General features: G+C 40.7%; 7 protein-coding genes across 21 annotated transcripts; 3 read left to right on the forward strand and 4 right to left on the reverse strand.

Moving 5' to 3' along the window:
* Positions 1-50: 50 nt before the first annotated feature.
* LOC104788693 (uncharacterized) lies at positions 51-2,490 on the forward strand. 4 transcript variants are annotated; one of them, XM_087451643.1, is made up of 12 exons: positions 51-240; positions 320-446; positions 566-693; positions 776-845; positions 930-1,032; positions 1,126-1,243; positions 1,336-1,417; positions 1,515-1,576; positions 1,656-1,728; positions 1,809-1,892; positions 1,990-2,070; positions 2,144-2,490. In XM_087451643.1, the coding sequence occupies exons 1-12, from the start codon at positions 110-112 to the stop codon at positions 2,312-2,314; spliced, it is 1,230 nt and encodes a 409-aa protein (XP_087307769.1). In that variant the 5' UTR covers positions 51-109; the 3' UTR covers positions 2,315-2,490. The 4 variants fall into 4 exon arrangements, 3 of the variants coding, with proteins under 3 accessions (XP_087307769.1, XP_087307771.1, XP_087307770.1); XR_015558079.1 differs by having other exon boundaries at positions 104-240; positions 1,331-1,417; XM_087451645.1 differs by having other exon boundaries at positions 138-240; positions 346-446.
* A 75-nt stretch (positions 2,491-2,565) lies between these two features.
* Positions 2,566-6,003, forward strand: LOC104788695 (carotenoid 9,10(9',10')-cleavage dioxygenase 1). Of its 2 annotated transcripts, XM_010514481.3 has the most exons (14): positions 2,606-2,949; positions 3,041-3,111; positions 3,214-3,228; positions 3,449-3,560; positions 3,652-3,751; positions 3,848-3,910; positions 4,107-4,217; positions 4,301-4,485; positions 4,643-4,781; positions 4,882-4,999; positions 5,075-5,176; positions 5,257-5,499; positions 5,594-5,705; positions 5,785-6,003. In XM_010514481.3, exons 1-14 carry the CDS (start codon positions 2,734-2,736, stop codon positions 5,812-5,814), a joined length of 1,617 nt encoding a protein of 538 aa, XP_010512783.2. In that variant the 5' UTR covers positions 2,606-2,733; the 3' UTR covers positions 5,815-6,003. The 2 variants fall into 2 exon arrangements, with proteins under 2 accessions (XP_087307767.1, XP_010512783.2); XM_087451641.1 differs by lacking the exon at positions 3,214-3,228 and having other exon boundaries at positions 2,566-2,949; positions 3,041-3,115.
* A 156-nt stretch (positions 6,004-6,159) lies between these two features.
* On the reverse strand, positions 6,160-8,681 carry LOC104788694 (E3 ubiquitin-protein ligase BIG BROTHER). Of its 9 annotated transcripts, none has more exons than XR_015558083.1 (9): positions 8,375-8,665; positions 8,185-8,248; positions 7,639-7,797; positions 7,234-7,462; positions 7,112-7,149; positions 6,918-7,020; positions 6,667-6,794; positions 6,479-6,587; positions 6,160-6,404 (listed from the first exon to the last, which is right to left on the reverse strand). XR_015558083.1 is itself a non-coding variant. In XM_010514478.3 (9 exons), exons 3-9 carry the CDS (start codon positions 7,774-7,776, stop codon positions 6,354-6,356), a joined length of 738 nt encoding a protein of 245 aa, XP_010512780.1. In that variant the 5' UTR covers positions 7,777-7,797; positions 8,185-8,248; positions 8,375-8,681; the 3' UTR covers positions 6,160-6,353. The 9 variants fall into 9 exon arrangements, 3 of the variants coding, with proteins under 3 accessions (XP_010512780.1, XP_010512782.1, XP_010512781.1); XR_015558080.1 differs by having other exon boundaries at positions 6,918-7,036; positions 8,375-8,624; XR_015558085.1 differs by having other exon boundaries at positions 7,639-7,784; positions 8,375-8,543.
* A 1,208-nt stretch (positions 8,682-9,889) lies between these two features.
* Positions 9,890-10,687, reverse strand: LOC104788696 (thylakoid lumenal 19 kDa protein, chloroplastic). The gene has a single exon (XM_010514482.3). The coding sequence runs from the start codon at positions 10,685-10,687 to the stop codon at positions 9,992-9,994; it is 696 nt and encodes a 231-aa protein (XP_010512784.1). The 3' UTR covers positions 9,890-9,991.
* Positions 10,688-10,866: 179 nt separating this feature from the next.
* On the forward strand, positions 10,867-14,088 carry LOC104788698 (putative RING-type E3 ubiquitin transferase C3H69). Of its 3 annotated transcripts, XR_015558086.1 has the most exons (7): positions 10,867-11,030; positions 11,345-11,432; positions 11,525-12,279; positions 12,409-12,478; positions 13,259-13,537; positions 13,709-13,797; positions 13,882-14,088. XR_015558086.1 is itself a non-coding variant. In XM_010514484.3 (6 exons), exons 1-6 carry the CDS (start codon positions 10,867-10,869, stop codon positions 13,913-13,915), a joined length of 1,200 nt encoding a protein of 399 aa, XP_010512786.2. In that variant the 3' UTR covers positions 13,916-14,088. The 3 variants fall into 3 exon arrangements, 1 of the variants encoding a protein (XP_010512786.2); XR_768544.3 differs by having other exon boundaries at positions 13,259-13,797; XM_010514484.3 differs by lacking the exon at positions 13,259-13,537.
* Positions 14,089-14,300: 212 nt separating this feature from the next.
* On the reverse strand, positions 14,301-16,330 carry LOC104788699 (uncharacterized). The gene is made up of 7 exons (XM_010514485.3): positions 15,964-16,330; positions 15,756-15,856; positions 15,500-15,568; positions 15,361-15,419; positions 15,102-15,162; positions 14,963-15,016; positions 14,301-14,852 (listed from the first exon to the last, which is right to left on the reverse strand). The coding sequence occupies exons 1-7, from the start codon at positions 16,214-16,216 to the stop codon at positions 14,574-14,576; spliced, it is 876 nt and encodes a 291-aa protein (XP_010512787.2). The 5' UTR covers positions 16,217-16,330; the 3' UTR covers positions 14,301-14,573.
* Positions 16,331-16,981: 651 nt separating this feature from the next.
* Positions 16,982-20,698, reverse strand: LOC104788700 (lipoxygenase 2, chloroplastic-like). The gene is made up of 7 exons (XM_010514487.2): positions 20,281-20,698; positions 19,103-19,930; positions 18,906-18,991; positions 18,684-18,794; positions 18,292-18,593; positions 17,871-18,137; positions 16,982-17,748 (listed from the first exon to the last, which is right to left on the reverse strand). The coding sequence occupies exons 1-7, from the start codon at positions 20,630-20,632 to the stop codon at positions 16,989-16,991; spliced, it is 2,706 nt and encodes a 901-aa protein (XP_010512789.1). The 5' UTR covers positions 20,633-20,698; the 3' UTR covers positions 16,982-16,988.
* Between the last annotated feature and the right edge of the window lie 1,785 nt (positions 20,699-22,483).

The following is a 22,483-nucleotide window of genomic DNA, read 5'->3' on the forward strand; positions in this document are numbered from 1 at the left end:
AGGGCCATTATCAAGTTAAGCAAGGCCCATCACAACTACTACTCTTTAACACACACAATGTTGTTATTAGGAAGTTTTTTTTTTTTTTGATTCTCGTTATCTTCTCCCGATGTGGTGCCTACCATCTGTTCGACCAAATGTCTCGGAGATGTTCTTCAAGTCCTCCTCTTCTCATCCGATACTTAAAACAACTGCTAAATTCTCCAGGGATTCCTCTCCCTATCTTCCTCCATACTTCAGGTTTCGTGCTCTCTCCGACTCTGCTTTCCCACTGTATATTTATTTTGAGATTTCGGTCCTCATTGTAGTTTCCCTCCAGCGTCGCCCCGATGATGGATTGGACAGATAATCATTACCGGACGCTTGCTCGCCTCATAACGAAGCACGCTTGGCTTTACACCGAGATGATTGCCGCTGAAACTCTTGTTCACCAGCAGACCAATCTGGTACTCTCTTTTTATTTTATTTGTTATTTATCAGCAGGTCGGGAATATCCGAATATGCGCTTTTGAATCTCGCTACGCTAGACATTTCCCTCCGTCTGCACTTTTTTTTTTTGCCTCAGGACAGGTTCTTAGCATTTTCTCCCCAACAACACCCTATTGTTCTCCAACTCGGTGGTAGCAATGTGGAAAACCTTGCAAAGGCTGCTAAGCTTTCCAATGCTTACGGATACGACGAAATCAATCTCAAGTTAGTACTGTTTCTTTTCGCCTTGCGCCTACCTATTGCGCTTGCACTTTGGAACTTTACTGTGTTTCTTGTGTTGAGATAGCTGCGGGTGCCCCAGTCCCAAGGTTGCCGGCCATGGATGCTTTGGTGTTAGCCTTATGCTCAAACCCAAGGTCCGTTACTCCCCCTCACGATTTCAGTAATTTTCTGCTCTTTTCTTCTTAACGGTGCCCCCCCTCCCACGCTTTCTTTGTAAGCTTGTTGGAGAGGCAATGTCTGCTATTGCTGCCAATACCGACGTCCCTGTTACTGTGAAATGTCGAATTGGTGTTGATGATCATGATTCCTATGATGAGCTCTGTGAGTTTTTGCTTCCAAGTGCCTTCTCTTTTTCAGTCTCGTTTAAAACTGGGCCTGGATTTGTACTAATACTGCTTCTCCTTTACTCTTTAGGTGACTTTGTCTACAAGGTTTCTACTCTATCACCAACCAGGCATTTCATTGTTCATTCACGCAAGGCACTGCTCGGTGGGATAAGTCCTGCTGATAACCGGAGAATCCCTCCTCTTAAGTACGTTTACCATAACTTGCCTCTTGATTTCCTGTATTTGTGTATAATCTATTGTTTCTTTATATTCACCTGTTTTTTTGGACGTAGTTCAGGTATGAGTATTACTATGCCCTTGTGCGTGACTTCCCGGACTTGGAATTCACAATTAATGGAGGCATTACTTCTGTATCGAAGGTGACCCACCCACCCACCCATCTTGGATACGAGAGGGACTCGCTTGCTTTCTTCTGCCCGACCAGAGTAAGACTGAGAAAAATCTTGTGATTGTAAGGTAAACGCTGCACTGCAGGAAGGAGCTCATGGAGTCATGGTAGGACGTGCTGCATACAACAAGTATGTGAAATTTAGCTTGATTGGTATGAGCTCTCTATATCAGAACCCTTTTTCTTGATTCGATGTCCATTTTTGACAGCCCATGGCAGATGCTAGGACATGTTGACACTGCAGTTTATGGTGTACCAAGTAGTGGCCTTACACGCAGACAGGTTCTGTGGAAATATTCAGCTTTTTAGGTTGCTTTGTCTGTCAGAATTTTTTTTTGCAAAATCTGAGTGTTGTTGGACAGGTTCTTGAGCAATATCAAGTATACGGAGACTCTGTGTTAGGAACACATGGAAATGGGAGGCCTAATGTGAGGGATTTAGTGAAGGTACGTGTGGTTTAAACAAGAAAGCAGTAGGTGTTGTGAAGAGAAATACAAGACTTGTGTGAAAACTGAAGCAATAATGTTCCAAATTTGATTGCAGCCTCTGCTAAACCTTTTCCACTCAGAAAATGGAAATAGCATGTGGAAGCGGAGAGCAGACGCAGCATTCAAGGAGTGCAGGGTGAGTGACTTGATAAATTCCGTGGGAAAAAGTTTGTAAATGGTGTTGAATTGTATGTGTAAGTAAATTGCAGAGTGTTGGATCGTTGCTGGAAGAAAGCTTGAGGGCGATACCAGACTGCGTCTTAGATTCCCCCATATGTGAGACCCCAGAGAGTGGAGAAGAAGATGATGTCTTTGCAAATGTGCAGAATGTATTGCCCCCGCGCTACGAAGCTGGAGAACAAGTCATCTTATGTGCTTAATTTAGTTGTTGTGTAATCTGGTCTCGTCTGATCTATATATCTATTAAAAATTGAATCTGTATCTAGTATTATTATAATCACCGACTGAGTCAGTTGGTTGTGTGTTGTGTTTAATTAAGTTGTTGGTCCTGGACTCGGACTCGTATTCGTATGTATAAATCATATGGGCTTTTCTATTCTTATTTTGTTGGGCCGCCAATCATATGGAGCAAAGAAGACTATAAATAATTATGGGCCATCCCGCCGAAAAAGAAAGATATTTATTGTTTTTGTGAGTGTGAGTGTGTGGTGCGACGTGGCAGCGTTTTCGCCAAAGGACGCAAAACAAAAAGATGGTGCTTTTGCTCTTGCTCTTTGCATAAAAAAATCATCCAAAATCCAGGATCTCTCTCTCCTTGCAGCAATCTTAAGTCTAAATCATGGCAGAGAAGCTCAGTGATGGCAGCAGCATCGTCTCCGTCAATCCTAAACCCTCCAAGGGTTTCTCCTCTAAGGTTGTTGATCTTATCGAGGGACTTGTCGTCAAGCTCATGCACGATGCTGCTATCCCTCTCCACTACCTCTCCGGCAACTTCGCTCCCGTCCGTGATGAAACTCCCCCCGTCAAGGATCTCCCCGTCCATGGATTTCTTCCCGTGAGCTCTTCTACTCTTCTCTTCTATCCTTTCCCCGTCCATGGGTTTATTTGATTTTGATCGTCTCATTTAATTAATTTGTGTCTCCCAGGAGTGCATGAATGGTGAATTTGTGAGGGTTGGTCCAAATCCCAAGTTTGATCCTGTCGCTGGATATCACTGGCACGTTCTCTTCTTCCATTTTTACAATTCACCATCCATCATATATTCAATTACTTATTATTATTTATCCTACTCATATGATATATGATCTGCTCGTTTCAGGTTTGATGGAGATGGGTACGTGAATTGTTTCGTCTTCTTTATCTCCCCCTGTATACGGAGGAGAAGAAACCTTTATCTTATGTTTCATCTTTTTCTTAATGAAAAAAAAATAAATCGGTTGCCTCTCTTAGATAGATAGATAGATAGATAGATAGATAGATAGGTTGTAGAAATGGAATCCTTAAGCCTTATGGTCTTCCTCTCTGCTCAACTTCATGTCTCGTTAACTTTGCAGGATGATACATGGGGTCCGCATCAAAGATGGGAAAGCTACTTATGTTTCTCGATATGTTAAGACATCACGTCTTCAGCAGGAAGAATATTTCGGAGCTTCCAAATTCATGAAGGTGCGCTCCCTTTGTATTTCAGCACTCTATATATCACGTCTTCTGCATGCTGGAATTTGTGGGTGAAATCACTGAATGCTGGTGTTTGCAGATTGGGGACCTTAAGGGGTTTTTCGGATTGCTTATGGTCAATATGCAACAGCTGAGAACCAAACTGAATATATTGGACAACTCTTATGGAATTGGAACTGGTTAATTAACTACTCTCTCTACTTTGTATCCATCCCTTCTACTAGTCTTTCTACTAGTATCTTAAAAATCTCACTCTCTTTTTTTCCATGCACCAGCTAATACAGCACTCGTATTTCACGATGGAAAACTTCTAGCATTACAGGAGGCAGATAAGCCTTGTAAGCCTATACTTTTTCTTTTGGGATACACTGGTCCAAATTAAGCAAACCTGCTCTGTCTAGAAACCGATTCTTCTGTTATGTTGGCAGTGTTTCCCACTTCCTTGTTTAAAGTTTTGATATACAAGAAATGCATGGTATGAAGATTTATGTTTGGTTTTTTTTAAAGTCAAATCCACTCTCTTTTGGTCTGTAGATGTCGTCAAAGTTTTGGAAGATGGAGACCTGCAAACTCTTGGCATGATAGATTATGACAAGAGATTGACCCACTCCTTCACTGCTCACCCAAAAGTTGACCCGGTTACGGGTATTCTTCACTTTTCCCTGGAACAAAAACAAGTTACTACCATTTCTGTTCACATGGTGACCCGTCATGGGCTCTCTCTGCAGGTGAAATGTTTACGTTCGGCTATTCGCATACGCCACCTTATCTCACATACAGAGTGATCTCGAAAGATGGCATTATGCATGACCCAGTCCCAATTACTATATCAGAGCCAATCATGATGCATGATTTTGCTATTACTGAGGCTTATGCAATATTCATGGATCTTCCTATGCACTTCAGGCCAAAGGTATATAACTCGTCAGTTTTAAAGGTTACACAAGAGTTTCTTGTCTCCCATATACTTTTCACATGTTATAAGAGATTAAGAGTACAAAGAAATAAGGTTACTTGTTTTGAATTTTCCTTGAGTATATATTCACGTGTCTTTTGAAATTGATTTCAAGGAAATGGTGAAAGAGAAGAAAATGATATACTCATTTGATCCCACTAAAAAGGCTCGTTTTGGTGTTCTTCCCCGCTATGCCAAGGATGAACTCATGATTAGATGGTTTGAGCTTCCCAACTGCTTTATATTCCACAACGGTGTGTTCTCTTTAATGTCTGTTTCAGTTTTCATATCTCCAACTTTTTTTTTCTTCTATATATACCAATCAAACTTCTGTGAATGACTTCCTATATCTAGCCAATGCTTGGGAAGAAGAGGATGAAGTTGTCCTCATCACTTGTCGTCTTGAAAATCCAGATCTTGACATGGTCAGCGGGACTGTGAAAGAAAAACTTGAAAATTTTAGCAACGAACTGTAAGAATCCCCGGCCTGTTACATATGTTCTGCTCTCTCGTAACCGTAAACCCTTCTCAACTATTGCTTGTGCAGGTACGAAATGAGATTTAACATGAAGACGGGCTCAGCTTCTCAGAAAAAACTATCGGCATCTGCAGTTGATTTCCCCAGAATCAACGAGTGCTACACCGGAAAGTATGAGTTCACCCTTGTCCTTTTGTGTCCCTGGCAAGGAAACTTCAGCCCAACGTTTTTTCTTGTTTGGTATGGTGTAGGAAACAGAGATATGTATATGGAACAATTCTGGACAGTATTGCGAAGGTTACAGGAATTATCAAGTTCGATCTGCATGCAGAAGCTGAGACAGGGAAAAGAATGCTGGAAGTAGGAGGCAATATCAAAGGAATATATGATCTGGGACAAGGAAGATATGGTTCAGAGGCTATATATGTCCCGCGTGAGGCAGCAGAAGAAGACGACGGTTACTTGATATTCTTTGTTCATGATGAAAACACAGGGTAGTTGTAGCTCTCCTGCTAGTTCCGTATTATCTCATCACTTGTTTCTTTTGTGTCCTTCTGGTATAATAATATGACGGTTGAAAATGGACAGGAAATCATGTGTGAATGTGATAGACGCAAAAACAATGTCGGCTGAACCGGTGGCAGTGGTGGAGCTGCCGCACAGGGTCCCATATGGCTTCCATGCCTTGTTTGTTACTGAGGTACTAAACTCTTACATCTATAATTTTCTTCGTCACAAGTGATGCATCTCTAACCACACAGTGGATTTGCAATTCACAGGAACAACTCCAGGAACAAACTCTTATATAACCCATGCTGTGTGCACATACACATAATACTCGGGAGTCAAAGATGTGGAACAATACCGGGGGAATTGGATGATACCGATATTACTATTACGTAACGTACATACTATGGCATCATGTATTCACCCCACTGCCTTGTTTCTCTTTATATACATTTACAATTTACCCTTTAATATCAACAAGGTTTCTTCTACCTTCCTTGTCCCTTAAGTCCGTTGTTCATTACACGTCAAATCTTGAAGTAAATTTATTATCGTACTACGAGAAGGATGAAGTGACCGGGACATGATGGATTCAACTTTGAATTGTCTCAGCCAGCATTTAGTATACAATAGGAGTGAGTGTTAAATTTTTAAAGCACAGACAAGCAAAAGTTGAACTAGAAGAAAAATTACATGTACAGAGAAGGACTGAACATGAGAGAGTATAGTGTGTGCGTAGACTATTTTTTTTGGGGTTTTTCACTACACTAAAACAATTACTTAACGAGCCTCGAATATAAAAGCAAAAAAAAAGAAGAAGAGGACAATCCCCTTCCGCCGATCAATGGATGTTTGGCTCCCCAAAAACCTCGGTATTGCACACCGGGCAAACCTGTGTTCCACATGCATCGAGTCTCAGTTGAATTGAGGATGTAAACCATATATGTAAGGTTAAATGAAAAATACCTTGTTGATGCTTAGCCATTTGGAAATGCATTCAGAATGATACACGTGCTTGCACGGCAGATCCATTTGCCTCTCCCCTATCTTGTACTTGAGCTGGCATATCACACACCTGCTCATCACACGCACACTTTTCAGAATAAACCCGTGATGTGAATTCATACCAACCTTATTTTAAGCTTGCTCTTTACCTTTCCCCTGCTCTTTTCCTGGAGAAGATGCTCCCAAACTTATACTTTCTAGTGGGAAGCGTTTCTATGAGTTCCTGAGACAACCCCCGGCTTTCTGATCCTACCGCTTCCCCCAGCTCTACTAATTCCTGATCCACAAACCAAAGCCGCATCTACATGTGAATCCACTGCATCTCTTGACCATCTTCGCCAAAAAAATTGTTATTTATTTTTTGTAAATAACCCACAAGGAAACGGAAACGGAAACGAACCTCATAGGTCATTGTATCAGGATCAATGTCATCTTGCCAGGATACCTGTGGCAACATGGCATTAACGAGCATATAGAATTCATATCAGTGTTAAGATCACATCCTGCACGGATACACCACTAGCTTCACAAAGATGGGCAAGAGTTAAACTAGTTGACACAGATTCAAAAACCGTTTAGATCATGTGCACATACCTGCGGACTGTCGGGGTGGTCATGCTCATTTGCAATGCCTATAAACACAGACAACTTGTTAGCTTAGAGAAGAAGAAAAAAGGATACATAAAAGAAAGAATTGGCAGAAATAAACTACTAACAATCTTCAGCTTCAGAGTGCTCATCTGAGTCACCGATTTGGACAGACCGTGCCACTGTGATTTCAGGATCATCAATGGGGAGCATGGGATGGTAGTCCCAATTAGTTCTCCCGATGGACATCCTTGAGAGATGATCGTTCATGTCATAAGAACCATAGAAAGAGGCATTATCTGATCCTGAAAATCCAAACTTGTATGCATTTGTATTCATGGTCCAGTACATATTGTCCTGAGAATATAGGCAAAGAAACAAAGTTATGCTTTCGCCGGAAGAGGAGACTCCCTGTTATATATATATGTGCATCCACAATGATGAAAACTTATTTCGTCGTCCTCGGAGGGACTTGCTTGCTAAAGGCGAAATGAACACACACACACACACAAACATAAGGAAAGTGGAAGTACCATTGCACCGGCATGAGCATAGTTTAGAGGCCCCTGAGCGGCAGTACCACCATAAAAATCAATGTAACTCCCAGTAGCAGCATAAGGAAACCCCGCCTCCGTGTAATGAGCATCTTCCACAGGTCTATCTCCGTTCATTTCAGCTACTGCAATTGGTAACTGAAGAAGAAGACTGAGATGTATTTAGAGGATTTGAAACAAAACACACAGAGGAAAAAAAGCAAAAGAGTAGCATTTTGGAGGGGATAGTGAGCAATCTCAGAGAGAGAGAGAGAGAGGAGTTAAGTGTAGTGTAGGTAATTGGGAGAGAAGCGTAATTACAGAATACGAATGGCCCTAAACCAACTAGGCAACTGCAGACATATTATCTATCAAGTGGGGGGGGGGGGGGGGGCGGGGAAACTGAACAAAACTAATTACAAGATTTGCATAAAACAAAGGGAGTCCAGAAACAAGTATGCAGAGAGTGGTTAGGGTAAGCAAAGAGACGACGACTAAGCATACATACAAAAAAAAAAAGCAGAGATTAGGGAGGAGGAAGCATACATTCGAAGAGGGTTGGAGCGGAGAGTGGCAATTGGAGACGGCAAGGGAGAATCTCGAATGATATCTGCACCCCCACAAAAAAAAAAACAAATTAAAAAAGAAAAAACAACAAAGACAAAGGAGAGAAGTTGAAATTGGGAAAAAAAAAAAAAAAAAAAAAAGACAGTGAGAGAGAGAGAGAACTACTTACTGGATTAGTGGAAAAAGAAAGAAATGAGCATTTCGACCAAATTCATAGGACAGGGGAAAAAGGCGAAAGCGGAGGGGTACTGTAGACGAGAGACGGACGGAGGAGCAAGAGAGAGTGTGTGACAGAGAGAGAGAGAAAGAGAGAAAGAGAAAGGAGACAAAACGACGTCGAAGGAAGGAAGCGAAAAAGCCGTTGAAGAAGCCGGCAAAAAGATATGTGGTTCAGTGTGGGGAGACGCACCCACACCCACAGATGTCATCTCAACCCTACATCTGTCTTTTTAATTCCCGTGCTCAGTCCCAGAGACAAAGATTTGCTTTTCTTTTCATCTTTCTTTCTTCTTTTCTTTTCTTTTCTTCTCTTTTCTTAGGGAGTTAATTTTTTACATAAATTAGTATTAAAAAAAAAGAATGAGGAGGATTTTGCTCTTGATTTATAGTACTAGTACAGTATATACTGAATGTGTTCTTAATGAATAGTGGCATAAGAACACCAAGATCAGTTCTTAATGTAGTTCTAAGCTGATGTGGCAAGCTGTGAATGGATATTATTTTTTGTAAACAATTTTTCACAAATTAAAAGAGGATTTGATTGAGAATATATAGAATAAATTTGGACATTAAACTATATATTAATTAAATAAAATGTTTGTGTGCTTTAATTAAGTAATATGTTTGTTTTTTTTTCTTTTTTTAATGTTTTTTTGTTTCATAAAATTTTGGTATTGTATTCTGAATTTTAGTAAAAGTTTTATAAGTTTGCAATTTAAATGTTATTTTATAAGTTTTTATAATTGTAATATGTTTAACATTATTATATTATTAAATCTTATGATCTTAAACATGTTCCCCCAATAACTAACTTTTTAACAAAAGATCTTAACTACTGATCTTACATTATTTTCATAATATATTTACTCTAAGAACACCCAAAATAGTTCCCCCTATAAAGATGCCCTAAGGAAACATCTACCATTTCTATACACTTGTTCTTTTTTAATATTCTGATATATACACTTGTGTATAATTCACATGTCTCTCATATGATTATGAATATTTATGATTTAGCAGTAGTAGTAGCTGTGCTATATAAACAGAGGGTGTTTAGAGATCCATGAGTAAAAGAAGAGAATAAAAGAAGACAGAGGATGGATGGGGAAACTCTTGAGGCGTGGGATTAGTATCTATGTCCGTGCTTGTGGTCTCTGTCTTGTCTTGTCTATTGTCGTATGTAGGGGCAATTGAAACTCTAATGAATACTAGACTAATTAGCAAGACACTTTTTTACGTGTGTATGCCATTGCCGGCAAAGCTGCAGACATAAGCAAATATAAAAATAATAAGGGTACCAAACCACACCTGAATTATTTGGTTTCTCTATTCTGTTCCAAAGGCAGGCATTTGGTTGCTGCTGCTCTCCATCTTCTTAATTATACATACTCCTACTATTATCAATAACAATGTACTATTTGATGATTATATATATTATATTAAGATCCGATAACAAACGATCCAATAACAAACGATCCAATATATATTCATGTATTCTCATTTTCACCAGAATAGACAATGATGATAGACTTGAACATTTAAGTAATCGAAGGAATATGCATTAATTTCAAGAAGAAGAGACGGTCTTGAAGGAGTCGCGAAGGTGGGTTAACGTATCGTGGTCGCGGTTCCACTCGGGTGAAGGGGCGTTGACGAAATGAGCGTAGAGCTTGTTCTTAGCGCAAGTGACTGTGATCAGGCTGTGCTTTCCAACTCCATCGATCTCGTACAGATAGTAGACCTGCCCTGTCTCGTCTTTCCTCTCTTCCGACACCACTTTGTCGGCACCGGCTATTAGATCCTGCAAGTCCACGTCCGACAAGGCAAGGTTGTTGAGAATCACATCCCTCGGCGCCAGCTGTCTGAACCCCGCCAGGTATGTCAGGTACTCCTTCTCTGTCCTCTTCTTCGGGTTGTAGAATTCGCTGTCTGTTCCGTTTGTCCCTTTCTCAACCTTGGACACCAGCCTCTCCTTCCACCCTTCCGGCACATCGTACACGTACTCCGCAGATGCCTTCCTGTCCGAATTCCCCCCGTACCCCCCATAGTTCGCCGCGCTCGCTGCCGTTCCGTAGTATAATTTGTACGTTTGGTTCCCCTCGCCCGCCGCCGGCAGCGCAGGAACCATCGTCAGCACGGAAGTTGCGGCCAATGCGGCGGCCAGGGAGGTGCCAAGACGCGATGCTATCGCCTTCGGGAGGAGCGGCTTTCTGGTGGCGGAGGCGGAGATAACCGGAGATGCCGAGAAGATTTTCGTGGCCATTATACACTCTGTAACTTTGGTTTATTTTGGTGGTGGATAACGTTTACTACCCATCTCATCAGATTCGAGAGACTCTCTCTCTCTTATTTGATCACAACCCTCTGTTTCTCTCAGCGAGTTTGCTTTTTACCGGATAATTAAAATCTCCAGATATGCCCTAAACTCTATCATATTTGCATATGTACACCCCTGATTCCCAAATTAAGGCAAGTTGGACAACTCTCTCTCTCTCTCTCTCTCTCAACCGCGAAACCCTAAAACATTCATCTATTCACCAGGAGGAGGAGGAGAGAGTCATTCATAATCACCGCCCAGGTCTCTCTCGATCGCCCATGTCGAAAAGGTGCGTGCTTTACCCATTCCATATGTTGTTTTGTAATCCTTCTCCTTATTAGGCTTGCTATTTTGCTTTCATTGGAATTGATACAAGTAATCCTCCTCCTGTCTTTAGAATGATCTTAGTTTCAATGCGTAGCAATTAAGATAATCTCAGGGTGGGCTCTTATCTTATGGTTTCTTCCCCTTACAATAAAAATCCATGTATTTTCTCATTCATCTACGGGGAAACATGTCTCCATTTTATCAATGTTTTCTCCGTAATTCTATCTAGTTTCTCCTCCTTGTCCTTGATATGGTGATTTTTGTTTCTCGTCTTAGAATCCTTTGTAAATTCTTTGCTCACGGCGCATGCTTGAAAGGGGACCACTGTGAATTTTCACATGACTGGAAGGATCCTACAAATAATGTAAGCTTTTTAACTCTCTGTCTTTCTTGCCCCTATTACAGAACTTGAAAATTCCTTTTGTATTTTTCAAGACACGAATTTTCCTGTTACAGATTTGCACCTTCTACCAGCGAGGAATCTGCTCTTATGGAAGTCGATGCAGGTACGAACATGTCAAAGCTTCTCGGCCTCATCCATCTGCTTCCTCGTCCTCTCGGTCATCTCCTGCTTCAGCTTCCAACCCTCTTACCTGTGCTTTTCTTCCTGGTGTCTCGGATAGAGATCTGATCCCAGTTCTCTCATCATGTTTAAAACCTACTTGGGATTTGGATTCCCTTCACCAGGATCCCTTAGACGAGGTCAACAACACCTTCAACCCTGGTACAGCCAAACCAGAAGATCAACCCATTTGTTCATACGCTGCAGCTGGTGATTGCCCTCGTGGGGATGAATGCCCTCACATCCATGGAAATATTTGCCCTACTTGTGGGAAATGTTGCTTGCATCCTTTCAGACCCGATGAGAGAGAGGAGCACAAGAAAGTATGTGAAAAAAAGCACAAGCAGCTGGAAGCATTAAAACTTAGCCAGGAGATCGAGTGTTGTGTCTGTTTGGAACGTGTCTTGTCTAAGCCAACTCCAGCTGAACGGAAGTTCGGGTTACTCACTGAATGTGATCATGCTTTCTGCATAGCATGTATCAGGAATTGGCGCAGCAGTTCTCCTTCCACTGGAATGGATGTCAACAGCACTCTCAGGGCTTGCCCCATATGCCGCAAGTTATCATATTTTGTTGTCCCTAGTGTAATCTGGTTTTCAGCTCCCGAAGAGAAAAAAGAGATTATGGATAACTACAGGGAAAAGCTCAGGTAAAATTACACAGTCGCTTTATTGCTGTCTTTATACTTGGAAAGGAAGCAAAATATGTATGCTTATAAGTCAATTTTATGAATGCTTCTTCGTTTCTGTGAATGAAATAATTGCTCTCTGTCTACCAGGTCAATCGATTGTAAGCACTTCAATTTTGGAGATGGGAATTGTCCGTTTGGGACCAGTTGCTTCTATAAGGTAATTTTATGCATTCAGGGTTGAAACTCTAATAAAAGCAAGCATGCTAGAATGACATCAAATATGTGTAGCTGTTCTTTACTGATAGTCAATCCTTTTTAAGGTGGGGGTGTATTTGAAACCATGTCGATTGGATTAGTTTTGGTTCTTATTATCTCTGCGGTGCCTTTGATTGAAATGAATTCAGAGATGTAGTTGTTTTAAGTAGACATTTGGCACCGCTGCTCAAGATTACATTGAAATCATGTCTCATTGTTGTGTTTGCTGCCTTGATTTCATACTTGAGCATTTCTGGTATCTTTTCGAAAGCAATTTTGAATCAGCATAATTAACGCCCTCTGAAACTCTAATGCATGCTCGCGATAATGTCAACTATTATGGTTTGATGTTTATTAACTGACTAGCAATCCCTGCTGTTTTACCTTTTGTGTTTTCTATCTCTGAGATTACCTATATATACTACTTATTACCAGATGTTCCAAATCTAGAAGATTTAAAATGTTTGTTGATAACCATAGCGTTGAAGCTTTAGTTTATCCAAGAGTTGGCAACTAGTTTACTACATAAAGATTTCAGTTTAATTTTTATGTCTGGATAGACATAGAGGAAGCGTATGAAATTGATCAATGTGATATAGCATCAATGGTTAGTGACGTATAATAGGCTTGAGATAAAATACTGTGATGAGTTTTCTGCATTGAGGGAGGGTGGGTTTGTAGAATTTTCCACTAAGTCCTTAGAAAGCTTGATTAGTCCTTAATGGATGTTGTTGTGTTCCAGCACACTGTGAAGCCAGGGTCATATGCATGGAAATACCACAGGCCACCTCCAAGGCGTCCACGTCCCTCTGGATCTAACTTCTCAGACGTGGATACACTTGTTAATATGATCGGGAATATAATTTCGGAAGGCGAATATGGTCCTATTGGGTTTGAAGATACAGACGATGATGAACTGACTACAACGGATATGATGATGTTATTGATGCACATGGATATAGAATCTGAGGACTCGTCCAATGAGGATATCTATTAGCTATCCCTATTAAAGTTAATTAAAGTGAGAGTCTTAGGTCATATAGCTATAATATGGTATTGGGAGGTCATAGTAGTCTTTGTTGTTTTGGGTGGAGTATATAATTTGACTATTTTCCCCTTGGAACGTATATTTGATGGTGTTGATATGAATGCACCTCTAAAACTCAAAGGGGGGTTGTGGGTGTTATTGCAGCATGCTTATCATGATGGTCGTTTGGAGGAAGTGGTTCTGCGACATCTGGATGCAGAAGATGGGCAGACTGTGATTGCAAAAGATATAAGGTATTGGTGCCTTCAACTTGTACCACTAGGTTCTTCTTCCAATCGGTTTCAGCTTATCTCTGGATGGTTATTTGTCTTTTATAGGTTGTCTGACTTCCTTGAGAATATGCACATATGAACTGAGACTCTCTTGGCACAATAAGGGAGAAGGCAAAGATGTTGTGATAACTACTTTTCTTTTCTCTCCCTTGGTATTTCTCATTCATTGTAACAATTTGATTCGATTTGGAAGATTACATCTTAGACCCCGATGCTTTATGACTTGTGATAATAGGGAATCATTTATATTAATTCTGTATCTCTAACAATTATCAGTTACTGCGAATCAGGGCAAATGAACGTTACTGATGTAATGTGGGGCTAAAAATTTATCAAAATCTGTTGGCTTGCTTCGCTATCTTTCTACTATCACCAGAAATACCGTTGTTACATCGCTTATATGTACTACCTGTTAGCTGAGCTTCTGATTGAAGCAATACTCTTGGGGTCTTTAGTAATAATGATTCAGGAAGCTAGGCCAGGATTTCTCGAATTAGAAAACGTTCCAATTCTACATCTCGAGGAGACTCAAAAACTTTGTCATCCCTCAGTAGGGATTTGGTCAACAAAAGATAAGCAGCTACAAAATGAAGAGGATAAGGTAGTCTTTCCTTCAATATGAAATTTCCAAGAAAACATTGGTAACTGATAACATGATCCATGTGCTGCCTGTATATCAATGCTTACCAACCATTATAGGTATGCCTCATCTTCTTTTTTCGCAACCATCCAATATATCACGCAAAGATATCCTCTGTCAACAATGGTTCTTCACCATCCACACAGCCTTCAGGTGCACACTCAATTTGCTCATAGTTAAGTTGTCTGGAAGCTTCATACACAGCAATTCCCACACTCACTGAAAGATTTAGACATCTCACATATGTTTCTACCATCGGAACACGTAGGGTCCCCCCTCCATATGGTTCGTTTTTGCAGCCTAACAGCGCTTCAGGAGGAAGACCGCTTGTCTCTGACCCGAACAAGAGGTAATCGCCTCTTCGGTAAGAGAATTCCTGCATCAAGTTGTGACTCTTTCTCAGCTACCAAATTGCTAGTGTATTTCTAGTTGGTAAACAAAACAGAGATGAATCGAAAACAGAGGTCCAAGGAATAGACAACTTACTGAATGTATCCTTGTTCCCCTTTTTGTGAAAGCTATCATCCGTTTTTCTCCTTCCTGAACCAAAGATAGAAAAATATATGTCAAGTCAGACAGCACATAGGGACTTGAGCTACTGAATTATGTTGGAGAAGTAGTAAACCTGTTGCCTGAAATATTCTCGAAACTCATCCCATGAGCTATGCGCTCTGACAACCACATAACTATGCTTCAAGTTAAGAAGACGAACCACTAATGAAAGGGCATGAAACTCACAACATATAGCCTTAAGATAACAGGTGAGATGCTCATGCAAGGGAGCAAAAGCAGTAAGGATTTGCAGAAACCTATACTAGTAAACTCTATATTCTGACATGGAAACCAAAATAAATTCATATGTATAGACAAACAAGGTCGGATACGGCCAATAATCCAAACCAGCTCGCTTTACTTTGGCGTCATCAACTTGAAAACCTAATGGCTGAAGAAGGATCAGATGAAGAGTGAGTCATGACCACTGGAAATAATGAATAAGTCGTGTTTGCTTGATAGTCGATTTACCCCGACCAAATGCAGCCCAACAGCTGAGGCCGCACATGTTCTTGCAATGCAACCTGTATTCCCAGGTATCTGTAAAGGAGAGTACAAGTTAAAGATCCGGGTCTGAAACAATTGAACTTGTCGGAAATGCACAAACATGAGACAGAGAGAGAGAGAGAGGTCAACAAAAAAACGGAAAAACCAAAAATAACAAACTAAGAGGCAAAAGAGGAACTTAGGGGAGTCAGATATGTATGTAGCAAGTGAGAGTGCAAACCTGGGGAGAGACCAAAACTACTTGAAGCAGCTTATTCCTCGCATCTGCCTTGATTCCTTCTCCCGCCCCTCGCGGTAGGGGACTTCCTTTGTCTGACTCGCCTACACCAACTCGGAAAGATTACAAGGCAAATAGAAGCACCAGAAAGAGAGCTTTAATGATTTCAAAAAAAAGAAGAAAAAAGTGAGAGGCACCGCGAGAGAGTTACACAGAGGAGAGAAAATCTTGGAGGAAAACGTGGTGATGGAGAGAGATAGCTTTCGCTTCAGATGTAATAAGCTAAGGGAGGGAAAAAGACGACCACTTGACGGGAGATATTGAAACGGCCTTGAGGAGGCTATGACGCTCAGACTGCTCCGCCCGCAACTCTCCATTCCCTCGCCTCCCTTCTCCTCCGCACCGCAGATTCCAGGACCTCCGAATAAGATATAGTGAGTTGGGCCGGAAACTTTTAGGCCCATTCAATATCGCCCGACTTTGAAACCAACCTCTAGGTACGGGTACCCTACCTACCTTATCCTTTTTATGAAACAAATGAAAACGAAAATAATTGACAAACTTTGACGATTATTATTTCTAATTGATCTACGCATTTAGTAGGAACTCTTTCTTTTCTTTTCTTTTCTTTTTTCCATCTTCAATAGTTCAATGTAACAAACAAAAACAATGATTCAGTCGTTGGGATCACTAATCATGTTCTGCTACCTTGGAAATTCCAATAAAAATGAAACAGTAAAAATATATTGATATATAAATTCCAAATCAGCTCCCACCGTGAGAACAAAAAAGATAAGGGTAAATCAAAGCCTAGGGGATGATCACTAAGGGAGAAGGATCACCCGAAGAACAAAGATTCAATGGTGGATGATGATATAGACATAATAGAGATTAAGAAGATTGTTGTTTTTCATTGATTAGGTTTGCAAATTGTGGCTGTATATAGAAGCGACAAAGATGAAATAAGTAAACCAGAAATCATAATTAACTAAACTAGAGATTAGATAGTCGTAACCAGGTTATTAACCGGTTTATCCTGTAACAAAAGACCAAAATTACGAGCCTATTACATATGTATGTCAACTCTTCTCCTGGAACTACTCTCAAATAATTTATCTTCCTTGAGCAGTTGAGATTTACGTGTAAAAGACAATGGGACATTTGCTTTTAGTTTTATTGATTAGGACTCGGGAGAAAATACATGTAATAATAAGAAATCAATTAAATGCGCATAGATCAAATAGAAATACTGTAGGGAACACCCATTCCCGTAACACCGGGCTCAGATGTGGGTTTCAAAAGCTCGTACTTAACTACACCAGCTCCCGCTCTATTCTTTAGAGAAACGTTTACATTTCTCTCATCTATCACTCCTTCAAGATATTGGAGCCTGCCTTTGAGTCGTTCAAATGCAGCATTGATGACAGGATCATTGGTCCAAGATGTTTCTGGCTGTTCTCCGATGTATTCTTCGTCTGATGCATGGGTTGATAAAAGATCCAAAGTGACCATCACTTTGGTTGCCTGCTTCTGCGACGGGAATGTCTTAAGCATCACCTTTTCTGGCTCCTCATAGAACTCTTTTAGCTCTTCATCTGTTGGTTCTTCCACTGGCATTCTTATCCTTGTTGTGGTTGGTCGGTTGGGAAAGTATCCTCCATATCCATACTGTCCGAAATTTACAGCTGCATGGTGACCTGAGGCCACCCATGCAATTGTAGTTGCAATGCTAATCAAGTCATCTTGTGTTTTGAGAGCAGGCCACCAAGGCTCGTCTTTCTTGTCTCCATGCCCTATGTTCCGCACTTCACTCCACCATCCTTGAAGTTCCTCGTCCAACATGATCAGTCCTGCATCTGGATAATAGTGCTTCACATAGTCTGTCACCCATTCCTTAAGTGCATCCCACAACATAAGACCGTCATTTGCAAATGGGTAGTCTGGTATCCTCAAGCGTAAGCCATGTTCAGCGGTCTCATCTTCCTCAGCCAGCCCCCTTAATAGCATATTTTTTTTATGTAAATGTATTTGGTTAGCTTAATTAGTAATTAAATTGTGGTGATAATATATATATATATATATATAAATTTACCACCAAAAAGAATAGACAAAAAAAACCTTCTGATGAGGTCAGCAGGTAAGCCTTCCATGTCGAACCTCCATAGTTTATCATAGACATCTGAACTTAGCTCTAGTGAATACTTCCCCGGCCAGAAACAAGTCTCAATGATTCCACCTGCGTTGATGAGACTTTGGCGTGCACGAGCGTTGATCTCTATGGTGTAGCGGAAGTGGGGATGCAAAAGCCTATAGATGGGATGCATAGCACTAAGTTGTCTGTTTGCCGCTATTATGTATGGCTCAGTACAACAGTGAGTCCTTAGCCTGTAATATATCCATCTTTTTACTAGTTAGCGATCGATATCACATAGACATGTAACTTATTAGGTGCGAAAGTCAAACCTATATTCTACCAACAAAAAAGGGTATATGAGAGGATCTATTTTAAAGTGAGCTAGAGTAGTGCTTAATTCAATACCAGTGAGAAATAAGCTGGTGATATCCGGCGTCATGAGAAACAGCATGAGTCTTAGCAATACTCCATAGCCAGCAGGATGTAGCGTCATAGCCTGGCGTGAAGACCTGCCTCCATTGGGGCTTGTTGACATCTGGGGGACGAGTCAACTCAATGGCTACTGGCCTCAACGTGCTATTATCGTTGAGGAAGAATACAGTTCGAGAAGCATATAAAGTGGTATCTTCAAGTTCTCTCACTTTGTTCACATAGGGTAGAAGCAAATCATGATAATCCAACATGAACAATCTTTTGTTCTTAAGAGCCTGCATATATACATGCATCCAATCATGCATTCATATATATCTATATACATATGCGTTTTTATATTTAAAGTACTAGCTCGAAAATCTTACCTCATCAACTGACATATTTCCTTTGATTTCTTTTTGGATAATATCCCAAGTAATGAGCGAGGTCGGATCACCATAAACGGCAGGGTCTAGTTTGCTTTGCAACGGCCACTCCTAGAAGTTACAATGCGAGGAATCTTTTATATATGATATCCTAACGAGGAATTTAAAAGAAACAAGCAGAACAATTTGCATATGTATTAAAGGTGTTTGTAGCTTACGTACTTCAATTAGTTGAATGGTATAAGGATTAAGGCCTGCAAGTGTCTGGCGAGCAAACTCGTCGTCTCGGATCCATGAAAATCTATCCTCTGAATAAATGTGAACGATGTTGAGTTTAACTGTAGCCTAGCTAATAATATAGAATTGGAATAATATAATTTATGGAGGAATAAAGAGGAGCTAGAGAGGTAGGTACGTACTATTAAGGAGAATTGGGGCTTCAAACTGGAGAATATCATCTTGAGCTTCAGCAACTGCTTTGATGAGTCTTGGGATCATAGGTAAAAGGCCAGCATCCTTGGGAAGCGGGATACCTTCTTCAAAGAGACTTTCTATAGCTTTGAAGTGTGGGAAAGGCAAGTTGGGATCCAACAGAGCAGACTCGATCTGTGGGAATACGGAGGGAAGAGCTGCCAAAATGGCCTTGCCCGTGAATGAAGTGCCCTTGGCTGTAGAGAACTCCTCGTCTCTAGGGACATAGAACTCCCCCCCGTAGCGTTTCTCTGTGGAGGGGTCAGTATGGCAGCGTTTGCGACCAGTCTTGCAGCGCCTTGGATACGGATGAGAGAGGCCTCCAATGACAGGACGGGCAAGTTCGGGGTCCTTGTCCGGGTCAGCGACATCATTGTACACGTCATAATCGTAAACACGCTCTAGCTTGGTAAATTCACCAACTTGCTCACGGTTCTTGCCTTGTAAGGTCTCTAGCTCCTCCTTTCGCAGCTGTTGAAGAGGCTTCGGGGTTTCGGAAGGCAAGTAGGACTTGTTGGAGAAGAATATCCGCTTGGCTGGGTCAACGGACTTGGGAGCCACCCATGACTCACATGTAAACGTGACCGACCCGCCGGGTAACTCAATCACCATTTCCTTGATGAACATCTCTCTATGGTGCTGGTTTTGAACCTTGATGGCCCCCACATCTCCAAAGTCCTCGGGCATCTCAAACACGCACTCGTACTTCTCATCTTGGGCTTCGAACCATACACGCTGTGCGTAGTCTTCTACCGGATCCTTCTCCATCATCGTCCCTGATATATGTGAACGCAGCAACGATTATCGATTGAGTGAACCTACTGATCATATATAATTAACTTATATATATCCAAATGTGCTAGCTAGCTTCTTATTTTCTTAAAAATGTTTGATAAATTATGTACTCACTGACGCAAACTTACATGCGCAGCTTCGTAATGTTACTAACAAAATTTTTCTGTCTCTAATACAGTAATACTGTTTGACGAGCAACTACGACGTTTGGTTCCAATTGGTTGTTGGACTTTTTTTGACGGGCATTTAATTAGTTTTGTCACAAACTCTTGCATCCATATATATTTTAACTTCACTAGAATACCATTTAACAAAATAACCATGTACTTACGGGTGTCAACCTCAGCGCTAATAAGCTCGACGAGAAGTGATCTGCCGCGGATATCGGCTATGTCATCGAGAGGTCTCGACCAACCCATACCAGCTAACAACCCTTCTTGGGCTGTAATGAATCCTTTTACTTTGATTTTCTTAACGGGGGTTCTCACTATATTATCTTTCAGATCAGTATTAGACCGTGAAGCCTTGACCTTACATCGTCCTCCGAGGTTTGGACGAGACAGCTTGTCTCGACGTCCTGCAGAGATGGGGTTGACGAGTGCTGATGGTTTAGGAAACAAAGAGCTGAGACTCTTTGCTATGCTCAAGGTCTGGAGACTAGACGACGACTCTCTACAAAACATCTTTTATCTCTTTAATTTTGCATGCCTCCTCTGCATCCCCCGCTTCATCTATTTATACAAAGTCTAATTATTATATTTTTCTTGTATTTCATAAATAAGTATAAAATTATATTGTTAGTATACAGCTGTGTTGGATGGGACATACACCAATATTCAGTATTAAAAAGATACACAAAATAAAAATATATAACACTTATATATTAAAAGAATATATATATTCAAGAGAATGGTACTGACTACTGACACTACGTTAATGTATATAATTCATCTTAACAAGTCCTGATGAACAACAAGGGTAGAGTAGAGGCTCCCCCGTGGCCGTGGGGATTGCGTGAGCATGAATGCATGATAATTACGTGATAAAACGGTATATTTGTTAAGTTTTTCTTTGTGTTTTGTTGAGTTTGAAAACTAGGAATACCATCTAAATTTTTGGTATACATGCATATTGATAATAAATACTGTATATTGTCACAGTTATAATAATTGTTACTTACGGAGATTAATAGATATATATATATATATATATTATTGTCTACTCTATATATGTATATGTAATTATCTCCCATACGCATAATGTTGATGACAAATTGAGAATCGAAGACAATAAATAAATAAAACGACCGTATTAGTGGGTGAGCAATATGAAGTTTGTTACATAAACCACAAATATCCATTTTCCTTAAGATATATATACACATATATATAGATACTCATATAAGTAAAAGCTTCTCTTAAACAAGGGACGACCACCTGTTGATCTCTTATCCTTATAGGTAGTGCTGATATTTGGCTGAGAATCCTTGCGAGACTGGCCATTCACAGCGCACCACTTATTTTTTGAATGATTTTCTAGTATAAATGACATGCCATTATCTGGTGCACCATCCATTTTGTGCAAATTAATTAGCAACCCACAAATTAATTAGCAAATTAATTAGGGTTTAGGGTTTAGGGTTTAGGGTTTAGGGTTTAGGGTTTAGGGTTTAGGGTTTAGGGTTTAGGGTTTAGGGTTTAGGGTTTAGGGTTTAGGGTTTAGGGTTTAGGGTTTAGGGTTTAGGGTTTAGGGTTTAGGGTTTAGGGTTTAGGGTTTAGGGTTTAGGGTTTAGGGTTTAGGGTTTAGGGTTTAGGGTTTAGGGTTTAGGGTTTAGGGTTTAGGGTTTAGGGTTTAGGGTTTAGGGTTTAGGGTTTAGGGTTTAGGGTTTAGGGTTTAGGGTTTAGGGTTTAGGGTTTAGGGTTTAGGGTTTAGGGTTTAGGGTTTAGGGTTTAGGGTTTAGGGTTTAGGGTTTAGGGTTTAGGGTTTAGGGTTTAGGGTTTAGGGTTTAGGGTTTAGGGTTTAGGGTTTAGGGTTTAGGGTTTAGGGTTTAGGGTTTAGGGTTTAGGGTTTAGGGTTTAGGGTTTAGGGTTTAGGGTTTAGGGTTTAGGGTTTAGGGTTTAGGGTTTAGGGTTTAGGGTTTAGGGTTTAGGGTTTAGGGTTTAGGGTTTAGGGTTTAGGGTTTAGGGTTTAGGGTTTAGGGTTTAGGGTTTAGGGTTTAGGGTTTAGGGTTTAGGGTTTAGGGTTTAGGGTTTAGGGTTTAGGGTTTAGGGTTTAGGGTTTAGGGTTTAGGGTTTAGGGTTTAGGGTTTAGGGTTTAGGGTTTAGGGTTTAGGGTTTAGGGTTTAGGGTTTAGGGTTTAGGGTTTAGGGTTTAGGGTTTAGGGTTTAGGGTTTAGGGTTTAGGGTTTAGGGTTTAGGGTTTAGGGTTTAGGGTTTAGGGTTTAGGGTTTAGGGTTTAGGGTTTAGGGTTTAGGGTTTAGGGTTTAGGGTTTAGGGTTTAGGGTTTAGGGTTTAGGGTTTAGGGTTTAGGGTTTAG

The sequence above is a fragment of the Camelina sativa genome, chromosome 5 (genome assembly GCF_030686135.1).
Source record: "Camelina sativa cultivar CO46 ecotype springtype chromosome 5, ASM3068613v1".
Taxonomy (NCBI): domain Eukaryota; kingdom Viridiplantae; phylum Streptophyta; class Magnoliopsida; order Brassicales; family Brassicaceae; genus Camelina; species Camelina sativa.